This window comes from Dermacentor albipictus, chromosome 7 (genome assembly GCF_038994185.2).
Source record: "Dermacentor albipictus isolate Rhodes 1998 colony chromosome 7, USDA_Dalb.pri_finalv2, whole genome shotgun sequence".
NCBI lineage: Eukaryota > Metazoa > Arthropoda > Arachnida > Ixodida > Ixodidae > Dermacentor > Dermacentor albipictus.
In genome coordinates this window covers 60,726,065-60,739,834 of record NC_091827.1, presented here as the reverse complement: position 1 = coordinate 60,739,834, position 13,770 = coordinate 60,726,065, and the positions used below count along the sequence as shown (strand labels likewise).

Here is a 13,770-nt window from a genome sequence, read left to right as displayed (position 1 = left end):
TTGGCTGCAGAAAAAAGTCGGTAGGAAGCATAGTGCGCTGTCCGAGAAACGAAATAAAAAGCACGGAAACGAAAAAAAACTGAAAATATTTTATTCCAAAGTAAACAAGTTTTTTTTTAATATGTGCTACTTCGCATGTCAATGTTAACGTAATACTAAATCAAGCGGAACTTATTTAAACTGGAGAAATGTGAAAACTATAGATAAATTTAGAGTCATCATTGGTGTCACGTAGGCAGGCACCTATTTTCAGTCCCACAGCTTTCACTGCACCAGCAGGTAAAGTTGTCCCCGAGTATAGGTCCTCCCAAAAGCTTTCCTTAAGAAAGAGACCTTCGAACTTAAAAACAAAATTGCTGCCAGTGAATCCGGTGATCCTTCGTTTTTCTCCCCTGTTTCAACTGTCTAGACTTTCACCAAACATTTAATCATTTAGGGTACTACCGCCCTGTTAGCGTACATGGCAATGTTAGTGTACACCGTTAGTTAGTTTTTACACCGTTAGTGTACATCGTTAGTTAGTTAGATTTAATGTACACCGTTAGTGCAACCACGCCAATCGCTACAAGAAGACGAGGCTCGGCACCATGAATAGTCGAGAAGGTCTAGAACATACCTCGAGTGCTTTGGCGAACGCCGATTTCCTGGCCTCGGCTACTAGGACCTCCAGGGCGATGCCGAGCAAGCTGACCGCACAAAATATTCCGTCCGCTTTCTCCATGTCGTGCCAGAACCAGGGGCGCTATAACGTAAAACTATTCCAAACTTTTCTATTCCAATTCTGCTATCAGCCCTCCGCGATTGGTCAAAAACTTTTTTCGACCACCCCCCATTTCACCTGTCTGTCACGCGACGTTACAAAAACCGCAATACCTCCCCATCTGATATGATGTGTGCACACTGATTATGCATGATTTGACAGAAAAAAAGAAAAACAGTTATTTCTGATTCGACCCCTTTTCGCCACTAGCCCTCGGCTATTGGTAAAAAGTTTTCGGGCTGCACCCACTTCACCTGCCTGTCAGGCGACGTCACAAAACCGCACGAACTCACCGCGTCAAAGTGACGTGTACGCGATAAAGATGCATTAATATGCCGAACAAAACTGAATTTTTTTCGGAATAGCCGCAGGCTGCCCCGTTCTGAAAGGAATAAAAGATAGCTACCGCGGATCGCTGAGACGCTGGCTACTCGCACCTGCCGGGGAGCATGGGTGTATTTGCGTATAATAAAACTTCTTGCGTGACCTTGTAACGTTTGTAAGCACTTTCAGCACGTTTACTACCTCATTCTGCCAACCCTTCTTTGCTGAGGGTCAATTTTAGCGTCGTTCTTAAGCTTCCGTTGCATGCCGCCGCGATTTTCGACCAGCCACCACAAGCTAAGTAAGGGAAAGCCGACCAATCGCAGACGCCGGCACCACCCTCTTCATCCGGTTATCGGTTTTCAGTGAACTGGCTCTGCCCTAGTGAATCCCTCTCCACTTGAGCGTTCTCCTCGCCTCTTGTCAGCCAATTAGATACAACAAGCCGCTCAGTGTAGGCAATGTTATTCGTTTTTAAAGCAAACAAAAGGGACCTCCTATGAACGAGGAGAGCGTTTGATTGGTCTGTTCAGACAACCCTATGGGTGACCACCCGGTGCTTGCGTCGGTGGTTACGCAAATTTGACGTCAGGAAATTGGAATAGAAACATATTGGAATAGTTTTACGTTATAGGGCCCCAGGTGAAGGCGAACGATGCCACAGCTCCCAGCAGTAACCACCCAGCGCCTCTGCGGCTGCCTACCATGGGCTCGTAGAAATACCTGCCAGGACACGAATCAGTGGCAATTATAATTTTTTTATTTACTCTACGTGGTTACGACATCGTCTCTTGGTGGTTACCATGTCAGGAGCTACGTGGAAGGGAAAAGGGGCTGCTTTATAAGAAAAGGGTGCATCGTGTACCCCCTCCTGCCTTAGCGCTTCTTCAGTGCTGCAGTATCTACAAATAAAGCAAACTAAGAAGAAATACACGAAGTACACGAGCATCTGTGCTTCTGGAAGATGGTACATGCATGAGCCTAAGATGCGTTTTCCGTATTCTAGTTCCAAGAGGAGGGAAGCGCAGTCGAGGACGGCAGAAGACTAGGTGGGGCGATGAAATTAGGAAATTCGCGGGCACTAGTTGGAACCGGTTGGCGCCGAAAGGCAGTTCTAGTGGAGATCGCAGGGAGAGCACTTCGTCTTGGCAGCGGACATAGGATAGACTGATGAAGATGACGATGATGATTATGGTTACAATTATGCTCATGAGGATATGTCCGCTTGGCTTTATCCACTGTTGCAAAATTGCCGGGCACAGCGATGCGAGAAGCTTCTGGTTGGTTTTCCGTCCATGGCCAATCTCACACTAGGTGGGAAGTTTCGGCTAGACGTGAAACTATGGTACGACTATGAAAACGGCGCTGGAGCAAACATTGTGCTCCGTAACGCCCAAGTATAGTCAGTAGGCAGTGTCGCCCGTGAAACTGCCTAAAGTGGTTCAGCCACCGTGACTGCAGTGGAAGCTCAGGATCCTTTGTCGCTTTGTACAGGAGAAAGCCTGCTCGAGATGCAGTGCGTAGAGGCACGAGCCGGAATATGTACAGATAAGCCTGCATACTGCCTGTCGTTATTTCGATTTGATGCTTTGTATCCAATTTTCTTGTCGCCCTTCAAGCTGTACGACATAATCTACCCAACTTTCCTCCTCTGTTTCCAGACTTTCCCCATTGAGCACGATTCCCAAAATTCTACCGAGCAAGGAAGTGCAAAGATGTTGATGTTCTTCGATTCGGGTCAACAATAAAAACATGAGTAAGCAATGGGAGAGAGGCCTCTACCACAGCCTCTCATGAGAGACCTCTACATGATGAATGAGACACATGAGAGACCTCTACACCAGCCTCTCACATTGCCAATGCTTTTCTTTAGACTCAATAATTTCGTGAAAGAACCTAAATATGTTTCTTCTCCTGTACATTTTTTTTTCACCCTCAAAAGCAATCTGAAAAATTATTCATATTTCTTTTCCTCCTTCAATGCCATGCTGATCTTGCATACATTTAGAAATAGATATTATACGATGCTAAAGTGAATTCAAGGAGCCGTGCATATAAGGGTGCTTCCAATGTCCCGTGAACCATTCTGGAAACAAATGTCATATTCTAGTATTTTACGTGATCTTTGAGAACTCGAGGTGGTCCAAACTGTTGAGAAGGGAATAACCTCCTTGTGTGTATTTGTGTTCACAACTGAATCTGAACGAAAGGTAAATTATCTCTGGGATTGGTAGCGGGGTTCTGACGTTCAGAAAACATACGCATATCACAGAGTGAATTTTGCCATGAAACGAAGGTGTCTCTGCCATAATAGCGCGGCAATCTATGCGCAAATGTGTAGAACGTTTATTTCACTCCCTACAGTGAAGTGAAGAACTCTTCATGTCAACTTCAGAATATTCTTGAACAGAAGGTTGGAGAGATACAAAAATTAGCATGTCACGGAAGATCTTGTCACAATATAGAGCTTCATTCTTTCTTGGTATTTTGTTTTAAAATGACAAACAGCTGACTATAATATTTAAGTGAGTTTTACGTACCTTCGAATGAATAGGTGCATTCCTCTGTCAAAGTACCTAAAATGAATGTAGGCCACGGGAATATTAGCAAAAAACGTTCTGACATTAGACACACACACACACACACACACACACACACACACACACACACACACACACACACACACACACACACACACACACACACACACACACACGCACACACACACACACACACACACACACACACGCGCACGCACGCGCACGCGCGCACACACACACGCGCACGCACGCGCACGCGCGCACACGCGCGCACACGCGCGCGCACGCACACGCACGCACACGCACGCACGCACGCGCACGCACGCGCACACGCACGCACACGCGCACACACGCGCACACGCACGCACACGCGCACACACGCGCACACACGCGCACACGCGCACACACGTGCACACACGCGCACACACGCGCACACGCGCGCACACACGCGCACACACGCGCACACGCGCACACGCGCACACACGCACACACGCGCACACGCACACACACGCGCACACGCACACGGCGCGCACGCGCACACACGCGCACACACGCGCACACACGCACACGCGCACGCGCGCACACGCACACACGCGCACACGCACACACGCACACGCACACACGCACACGCACACACGCACACACGCACACGCACACGCACACACAAAAAACCTCACATGGCGCTGGAGACATTCAGCAAGCACAGCGGCTCGCAGGTGGAGGTCTCCTTTGTTCAACACTCTATCGGTAAAAAGAAGCTAAAGGCAGACATTAAATTTCTTTACCCTAATAAAATGTTCTTTCGCCAAGTATTTAGCTAACATTGTGGTAGAAAGTCGATTATTAAAGAGGAAAAATTAGTCAACGAAATATTTTTCAAATTTTGTTCAGATACATCCCTCCGACGTCGCGCATTTCAACGTATTTTTTTAGTACCTAGAACCTTGTGGCACAGTCAACATTCTTTCAACTTGTCAAGTGCAGTCTGTGGCTATATTATGACCTATCTTACCAGTTTAAAAATAACTTTACCCAAGCAGATGCTGTGAAAATCAATGACTCGTTGGCAGGCTGGTGTGCCATGATCAAGGTGGCCGCGCCTCCAGTCATTCACTTTCGCAGATGTTGTGGTTTTCAGCAAAGCTCTAACCGCAGATAAGAGTGATGCTTTTTGTATCGTAGGCAGGCAATCTACTAATACAGATGAATTTCTGAGCATGAAATGATTTTAGCTCCCGTTGCCGCAACCTTCAAATGACGTTGAGCCAAAAGCCAGAGACGTTATCCAGGCACTCAAACGAGAACATTCGGACAAGTAGTGAGAACGAAAGGATATCTGGGCAACCTCACAAGAGAGCACTACTTACTCTAGTTACATGCCGAACAAGTTACAAAAGAAAGACCAACCCTTCCCCCAGCAAGAAATGGGGTTAAGCGAATCTTTTCCTGCCTGACCATGACCTTTGTCACGGTTGCGTAACCCACCGGTAACGATGCCGGATTGCTTCGGCCTGCCGCTCCCTCAGCTTGGGATCTTCTTCTAGTTGCTGTCAGATCGCCTGGTCTCGGGCGGCTCTGACGGCTGGATCAGTGTGCCGACGGCGAGCCCTTTCACGGGCGAGTTCTCGCGACCGCTCGTTGAACGCCACCCATTCCTAGGGGAACGCATAACGCGTGGCCATCCCATCAGTTTTCTGAGACTGAGCTGAATGGAAACGAAGCTGGCGCAGCGCGCGTGAAACCTTTTCCTGCCCTTTCCCTCCCCGGCGTAAGCGAACCGGCTCTGATTGGTTGCGCGCATGGCGTCAGCGCGCGCCTATGCAGCTGAAATGCTTGCTAATGACGCACGCCTAGGCACAGGCGCAGCTGTCAACTCATCAAAGCGCCCTTTCCCGCAGCTTCTGTGCTCTGGGAGCAACTGGGCTTTCTTGCGTGACCACGACAACGCCAGCGGTCCGCCAGTTACGCGGTGCTCCGATAGCGTCTGGCGCGACGTGAACAGCTGTTTATATATATATATATATATATATATATATATATATATATATATATATATATATATATGTATGTATATATATTCCCTAAACTGCACAGTGAATTATGAGCGATGCTGTTGTGCAGGATTGGGGATCACTTTTGACAACCGGGAGTTTTGTACTTTGCATTGGCATAACCGAGCAAACAAGAAATCTGAGCGTTGTGCCACAGCTGGTATGCTCAGTCCGGTTGCCTTTCAGAGATCACCGCAGCGCTTTTCGTTGCCTTCTGAAGCTATCACACGCGTCCCATACCAGCGCCTCATAGATTGCAGGCCTGCGAGCTCTGATTATGACGCCATGCTACTTCGATCCGAATTTCGACTGTCAAGCCCAGCATGACGAAAACGGTGACGTCAAAATCATCGTAGCTGCAATTTTCGCATCTGCGAAGCGCCTTGTAGAATGCCAGGTAATTTTTGGCGTATGTTTATTCAGTGCGCGTTTGTAATATTAAAAAAACAACGCAAGAAAAAAATTATAAACTGCTCTAATGAAGCTTCTTTTCTGTTTACATTCCTCACTCTATCAAAAAGAAAGCAAGCATACGACAGTGACGCAGCTGGCGATGCGCATTCCTTCTACTTCCGAGCCAATTGACGCCCTGAGTGTGAATTTGCCGAGACGTTCCGCGCCTTCGAACTTCAAAAAATCCTACCCCCGGAGGGGCCGCCATTCGCCGCGCCTGCGAATTCACTAGTGTGAAACCGCAAGCAATGCGCATCATGTGAAACAGATTAAAACGTTTTTTGTGGTTACGCGCACTGATGCAACACTGCTTCTCTCATGCAAATGTGGATCACAAGCACACCTTGATAGAGAAATCAGGGAAATGTGAAGCTGTACTGGCGATATACAAGTCTGATCCCAAGTCACAAGTCGATATACAAGTCCAGAACAATCACTGCTGAATTGTGACAGGCGTCTTGGTAGGCCAGAAAAGAGGCGAAAGCGATAAACGGGTTTGGAGTTGTAATGCCAGCTCGTGGTGTTGTTACGAGATTTAAACCATGACCACTCGGGACTAGTTAACAGTTTGTCGTTAAGCGTGAATACACTGCCTTCTTGAGAAATCAAAAATTAAAAGTGCATTTTTGTTTTTTTGACCTCAACTGCTCAAATATTCGAGACACCATTGAAATCTCTGGTGTTATACAAATGTAGTAGCGCTGCGTTACAAGCGATCATTGCCGTTCGCTCTCTTTGTTAATCACTAAGTCCAGCTCCCTTGATACGTGAAAATAGACTTTCGGAAAAGTGCTCAAAGTAGAACAAATGAACTTTTTTTACGCTCTAGTGCCTTTTCTTTACTGGCCTAGCAAAGACTCACCTCCAGAACTGAGAGCATCGGCTCAGCCTCGCTATGCACTTGGCGTGCGGCGGGATCTCGATTCCTTCGGCACGGGCCAGGGCACCGGCGAAGCCGTAGGCGAACGTGTAGTGAACGTAGAAGAAGAACAGCAGGGCAAGGCCGAAGCCGACGAGGCTGGTGGGATCAAGCTTCCCGACCATCCAGGGCCACTCGGACATGGCCGAACTGCGTGTTAAAGTGACCAAGTCAGGGTGTTACTGTTGTATGTCGACCTGTGGTAGGTTGTATTGCTTGAAGGCTTTCACGCTCCTTATGCAACCTTCGTTTTACTGTCCAAGTGCGCCCGATCGCCTCACACAAACAAAAAAAAGGCAAATTGAAGTGTGCTTCGAAACGACGAGTCAAAGAGAGGTAACTTCTTTTTCTAATGTGTGAATCAATAAACAAAATCTCTATTAATATACAGAATGGAATTTCGGCCTTAATAAGGTATGCGCGTTGTTTGTCTGTGTTATAAAATTACGTTGAGCTTATCGTTTCTTAAGCGCATTCAAGTCAGTCGAATGAGGGCAGTTACTGCGGTGAATTCCCCTGCGGTGCTCCTGTGTTTCCATATGGGGATTATACGGTGTGGAGATCTGTTACTCGTAAGTAGATGCAACATATGCTGCAGCAAATGTCTTTCTTACATCTTGTGCTGCACGTTGGGTCTAAAGGAGGTGTTTGACATCACATTTGGAAGACCTCTCCACTCAAGAACATTCTTAGCATAGTTATTATTTCTTTAGTTGGATAAGTTTGTAAGAACAAACGCCAGCATATGGTGAGAAGAAACACATTATAGAAAGCAGGCAACGAGTGAGAAATGCCTCTTACGCAAGGATCCTTTGTAATTTCTTAAGTACAGTGTCCACTCAAACCAGCATATTCTATGAGTACGATAAAAAATGGCTGTGGCTTAGGTAAGGTTAAGCCCAGGATGCGAAGCATACTAGCCTTTATTTTAGTTGTTGAACCACTGTTTAGCCTGGTGAACTGCTGTTGCTTGGCTATATTTGGTTCGGCTAGACGAAGAAACAACTCATGCATTACTTCTTCGCCTTCAAGAGTGGAACGCGACAGCGTTCCCGTCGACCCGCCAAGGGGTGTAAGACAATGGGCTACAGGGCAGCGACTACGCGCCCCGCATTGGACGCGGTGAGCGTCGAGCAAAGCAGCGTTCGGCGCGGCAACGAAATGTGCGCCTGAGCAAGAGACGCACGCCTTAGAAACAGCGCGTTTCTAAGGCAACACCGCATTCACTAGAGGCGCTTTTGTACCGCTTTGAAGCGTTGTACTCGTGGCTCAGTGGTAGCGTCTCCGTCCCACACTCCGGAGACCCTGGTTCGATTCCCACCCAGCCCGTCTTGCAAGAGTTGAGCCAAAGCCACTTCTCCTCTGTCGTGACGTCACGGTGTCACGTGATTTCATGGTCACCGCCGCGCCTGAGGAGCTGGGTTGAGCCCTCGTAATATGCTTCGCATAAAACTATCGAAAAGTTATCAAAGCTACCTCTTAGCGTTCAAGACATGTGGGCTAAGTTGTAATGAGCAGTACCGTTCTTGTTCAATATATTGTGACTAATTTGGATGCCCTCTAATATATGAATAATTTTATGTGCAAAGACTATGTCTTATTAAAACGCGCCTTGTCTTTAGCAAATATATTATTCAGGTGACTTGTTTTGTTTGGTAGGGGCTACCGTCTAAAAGGCCGGCAGCTTACTAGCAATTTTTTCGACAGGGTTATCCTCTTGTTTAAGCCCCTCATCTAAAAAGGCATAAAAATTAAGTTTGTCTGCAAGCCCGTACCTTAACTTTTGATGCTATGAATCACCGAGCAACTACGTTAAGCTACCAGAGAACTATTGTCAGAGGCGCAAAGGCCTCATGTTGAAAACAATGCCGTAATCTGCTCAAACAATTATTTCCAATCTCAATTACCAACATACAAAAATGACGCTGTAATATTTCATCAGCCAGCAGCGCTTACACAAAAATAACAATGGTATGTAACAGCCGAGTAGGAAGCTGCAATTTTACGCAGTGACAGACGTGGCTGGACCACCAATTTTGCTAATCGCCTAGTCACGTATGGCTCTGCCCCGTTTGGAGCTTTTAGGCGTCTTGGTTGACGCAAGACTGCGGACTTGCGGCACCAGTGCACTTAGTAGCATTGATATTGAGTACCCCATGTAGACCGACTATGATTGGATTACCGGGGATTAGAGGAGACGCAGAAAGAAAATGGAAGCAGTTTATGGCAAATCGGATTACGCAGTTTTCGCACAGAACAGAACCATGCCAGTGGGGATATTGCCTCGGATCCCAGAATATATCTCATTTTATGACGTGTAATATAGAACTTGACAAAGTGGCTTGAAGAGCCAAACGGTGGCGTGGTCCTAACCTGCTACATGGACCAGTCAGCGAGTGTCATTTAGAGCAGTTCACTTGTTGGACGTTCACGACGCTGTGAGAAACGAAGCAGTAGAACTTCATGCAGCAACGGCCGCAAGAATTTCTAGTTCACTCGCAGACATTGAGCGTTTCAGCATGCTTAAGCGCTTGATGAGGATCATAGCTTTTTTTTTCTAATATGCGAGGGTAAATGCATCTTGGTTGTCAAGATCTACGGACTGTTGCAGGCACAACACCGGAAAAGCAGGCGATCTGACGGCGACAGAAATCCTGCGTGCTTAATACTCTATTAAGTACGTACGAAAGCTTGACCTTTCTGTAGAGTTCAGTAGTTTATACAGAATTCAGTAGCATGGCACGAGCGCGACCAGCGAAATCCACGTCACGTATATCGCTGATTTTAGGCACTCATAAATTAAATAAATAAATTCACTTACGAATTCACCGCAAGGAGTGGGGCATCGAATAATATTCCCAGCAAATCATCCTTACTTAACTCTATTTGTCCTGAAAGCTCACGACCACGTGTTTCATGGTGGCATGCGTGATGTGTTTGGAAGCTCAGAGATTACTACTGGATTTGTCGAGCACGTATTCTAGTCAAAAAGGTAATACATAGCCGATATGGTACGGTATGGTAAAACTTCATTCAGGTACTTCGAGCGCGCGTCACACGTGTGGGCCGCTGCCACGTCGCTATGTGTGCAAAGATTTCATGGCCAGTGTAGGAAGTGGTCCAACCGCGCGTTTGTCAAATCACCGGATAACAACGACAAACCCTTTCGAAGTCGTTCGTCTGGACTTGGACGCCCCGCTTTTAGTGCGATATGATACGTTGCCCTTTTAAGGCGAAAGCCTTAAGTCCCTTGTTGAATGGCTCACAGCCGCAAGAAAGCGGTGACTAGTCCAATGAGACAAAAAAATATCAGAATGGCTCATGCTCCCGTAATCAAGCAAAGATGCAATGGCTAAATGTGAATGAAGAAACAAAGGAACGAAGGAAAGACACAAAGAACGAAAGAGAATAGCTAGTACAGAGAAAGAAAGAAAGAAAGAAAGAAAGAAAGAAAGAAAAAAGGAAAGAAAGAAAGAAGAAAAGAAAGAAAGAATGAAAGAGAACGAAAGAACCTTTGCGTTGTGCGTTAGGTGCTCGCATGTGTAGTTGAGGAGGTGGACCTGCAGCGCCATACGGTTGTTTTGCACTGTGGCTCGTTATGTCTTGAAAGAAGTCTGACCCCTCCAATCGTATGATCTAATGGACTACCACGTGTCAAGCAGGCCTTCACCTTCACGTGTAACAGCAGTATAACATGCTGCTGAACTTTATTACTGCTTTGGCTCCACTTTCTGTTTCACCTGTTTGCTCTGCGATTTCAGCTCGATGTCGCAAAGTTTCACCCCGCGTGACGATCCTTTGCAAAGGTTCATCGCTGTCGTCCGATTTTTCCGAATTAATGCAATATTGTTTTCGCCGCAACATTTGCTCAGGAGTCAGCAGTTTTGGCACCATGTTGACGCAAACCTTTTTTGATTTCCAAATTTCCAGTCAAAATCTGGTGAACCAAGAACTTTTTACGCCTGCTGCATCGCGAGCAGTTGACCTGGAGCTCGTTTCCAGCGTGACGTCTACGGGGCTATATATTCGGACTATCAAATATATTCGGACCTTTCAAAAAACGTCGGCAAACCTCAAAATGATCTTTCACATGTCAGGGGAAAAGAACATTGCGCTGGACACCTCTCGACAGCGGGTTATAACGGAACATTATAGTGCAGAATACTTCATTATGGGATATATCGTGGGATTGGCTGGTTGGATAAGTGAAGGCTCCACTGTGTATGATGCTCACAGTGCCTCCGTCAACATTGAAAAATTATGACATGCTCACAAAGATCGAAGTGGTCATCAACTCAAGGCCTCCTATAACTTTCATTGAGACCGACGAAGCAGGACCGTGCCCTTTGACGCCTACCGATATAGTTGTTGGACGACGTTCACTACCATACCATACGATTCTGCTGAAGTCATCGTCAACTCGATGCGAGCAGGTGCCCTTTATCGACATGCCTATTTGAAGCTCCTCGTGCACAGACAACTTCTGAAAGCGATGGCGAAATGATATCTGTTGCAAATACGATATTCTCATTTCGTAGGCACAAGACCAGCTTCGAGTTAAAGGAAAGTGACATCGTGATTGCCCATTCTAAAACCTCACCCTAACAAATGAAGAAGCTCCGAAGCCTCATAGAAGTTTTCAGAAGTTCAGATGGTTATGTCCGCTGCTGCAAACTGAAGCAACAAAAAGGTTTTGATATAACAATGCATATACATAAACTATGCCAGCTTGAACGCTCTGTATAAGGACATCACGTGCAAATTAGAAAGGTCGCGAACATGCAGAGCGAGCACCGTGGCGTCGAAGCACAAATGGATAGAGCGCGAACGCGTTCGCTATATTGATCTCGATGGGGTGACGCCTAGTGTGCCACAGGGAAATCCCATATTGCTTCACGTGCAAATAAGAGATGCCTTGAACATGCACAGTGAGCATTGCAGGGTGGAAACCCAAACGGAAAGGACGCGAACGCGGATATTCTATTCATCTTCAGGCGCATTTGCGCTTCAGCGCTGGTTTCCCGCACAGCGACAAACATAATCGCCAATTTCAATGACGGGGCATGTGCACTTGGGCGTAAATGTGTTGCTTACCCTCCCTCGTGCAGGTATCGGTAAATTCCCCAGACAGAAGAAAAATGCACAAAATGGAACGCACCTGTAGAGGTAGTGGGTCATGAATTCCATCAGAAGAAAGTGAGCAGCGCTCCGCAGCACACCGAAGATGGCGGTGCCTACTTCGCGTGGAGTGCATGGTGGCCTCGGCTTGTCTACCTGTTGGAGGTTTGAAAGCTTTGTAAAAATATAAAGGTCCATCGAACTGTTAGGCGTCCATCGCATCTAAGGCATAAGCATCGAAAGGCTAACGCGGTTAATTTTACATGGCATTTCGCACCTTCTAGTCTACCTGCCCAGACTGCGGGTTGGTTAGCAGCTTAGACCACATGCTCCGGCGGTGCCCCTCATTATGGGGACCCAATCAAGTCATCGAGCAGTATTGGAGCTCTGCCATCAAGAGTTCCGAGTTTCTTCAACAACTCCGGGCTGTCTAGAGAGGCCATGATGTGGCGGGGAGGCTAGGCCTCCCCGTCCCCACGTGGGAGTGGCCCGTGGTGCTGTTCTAAGTGCGGCGCTTCTCACGACCTAATTAAAGTTATTTGTCTGCCTGTCTCTCTGTCTGTGTGTGTGTCTGCCCGTCTGTCATGGCTTCTCAGATGTGGTAACCCGTCCCTTTTCGCTTCGCCCACATGTAGAAAGCTGGACTGAATTATGCAAGGATATGGCCTATCAATCACATGAAAATCACCGTGGTGGATGCATAAAAGAATAGTTGCTGCCGCTCCCGTAATCGGGAGCAGATGTAAGCATGAAATAGCAACAGGCAAAGTAGATTGCTTGGAGATAATAGTGGCCACAGTCTTAAAACGGACGTAGTCAACTTTCGCAACGTCAAATCCCATCACACTGCACCACACCCCACCACACTACACCACACCAGACGACCCCACGCCTTACTGCGCCCTGGTTAATATCTACGCTGCCCAGCTAAAACCGGCTGAAGGTGGCATGACAGGGAGCGAAAGATGCCAGGGCGACAGAGCGCACTGCCCAGATTAAAGAACTATTTGAATTCTGTGCTTTTACGAGCCAAAACCACAATTTTATTGTGAGGCACGCCGTAGAGGAGGACTCCGGGATCATTTTGACCACCACGGTATCTCTAACGCGCCCCCAATGCACGGGACATGGGTGTTTTTGCCTTTCGCCTCCATCGAAATGTGGCTGTCGCAGCCGCGATTTGATCCCGCGACCTGGTGTTTAGCCGCGGAACACAATAACCGCTAATCCACCGGAAGTGCCTGAAGCAGGCGCCACTCAGCGTGGCGGCATCTCTCGAGGTGAGGCAAAACTCGCGCCGCTCGGAACTCATGGACCATTTGGGTTCCAAAGAACACAGGAAGGCACCCTGTTTGAGCGCCAAGAGGTGAAAATGAAGTGCATGGTGCCCTGTATCATCTTTTTGAATGCCGATGTAGGAAGTGAGAAATAAAACCTTAGCGTACTGGAAGTGACCGCTGCAGTGGTATTGTTGACAAATAAAAGGAAGAACTCAGAAGCAATATTTATTGTAACTAGTATGGCCTATAACTAAAGTGTTTAATGCGGTCCTGTACAAAGGGTTATAGGCTGCATTTCCTTAAGTTTTGAGTCGTTCCCCGGATG

General features: G+C 47.2%; 1 protein-coding gene across 5 annotated transcripts in view; it reads right to left on the bottom strand.

Moving 5' to 3' along the window:
- The window catches only part of LOC139046705 (protein-cysteine N-palmitoyltransferase Rasp-like), a 43,325-nt gene that overhangs the window by 8,054 nt on the left and 21,501 nt on the right, over window positions 1-13,770 (bottom strand). For 3 of the 5 annotated variants that reach the window (XM_070522292.1, XM_070522293.1, XM_070522294.1), the window contains exons 7-9: window positions 12,206-12,321; window positions 6,991-7,197; window positions 3,625-3,660 (exon numbers count right to left, since the gene is read on the bottom strand). In XM_070522292.1, the coding sequence (XP_070378393.1) occupies window positions 3,625-3,660; window positions 6,991-7,197; window positions 12,206-12,321 (359 nt within the window). Of the gene's footprint in view, window positions 1-616; window positions 1,808-3,624; window positions 3,661-6,990; window positions 7,198-12,205; window positions 12,322-13,770 lie in introns of all 5 variants that reach the window. The other 2 variants (XM_070522296.1, XM_070522295.1) reach the window with 2 other exon arrangements.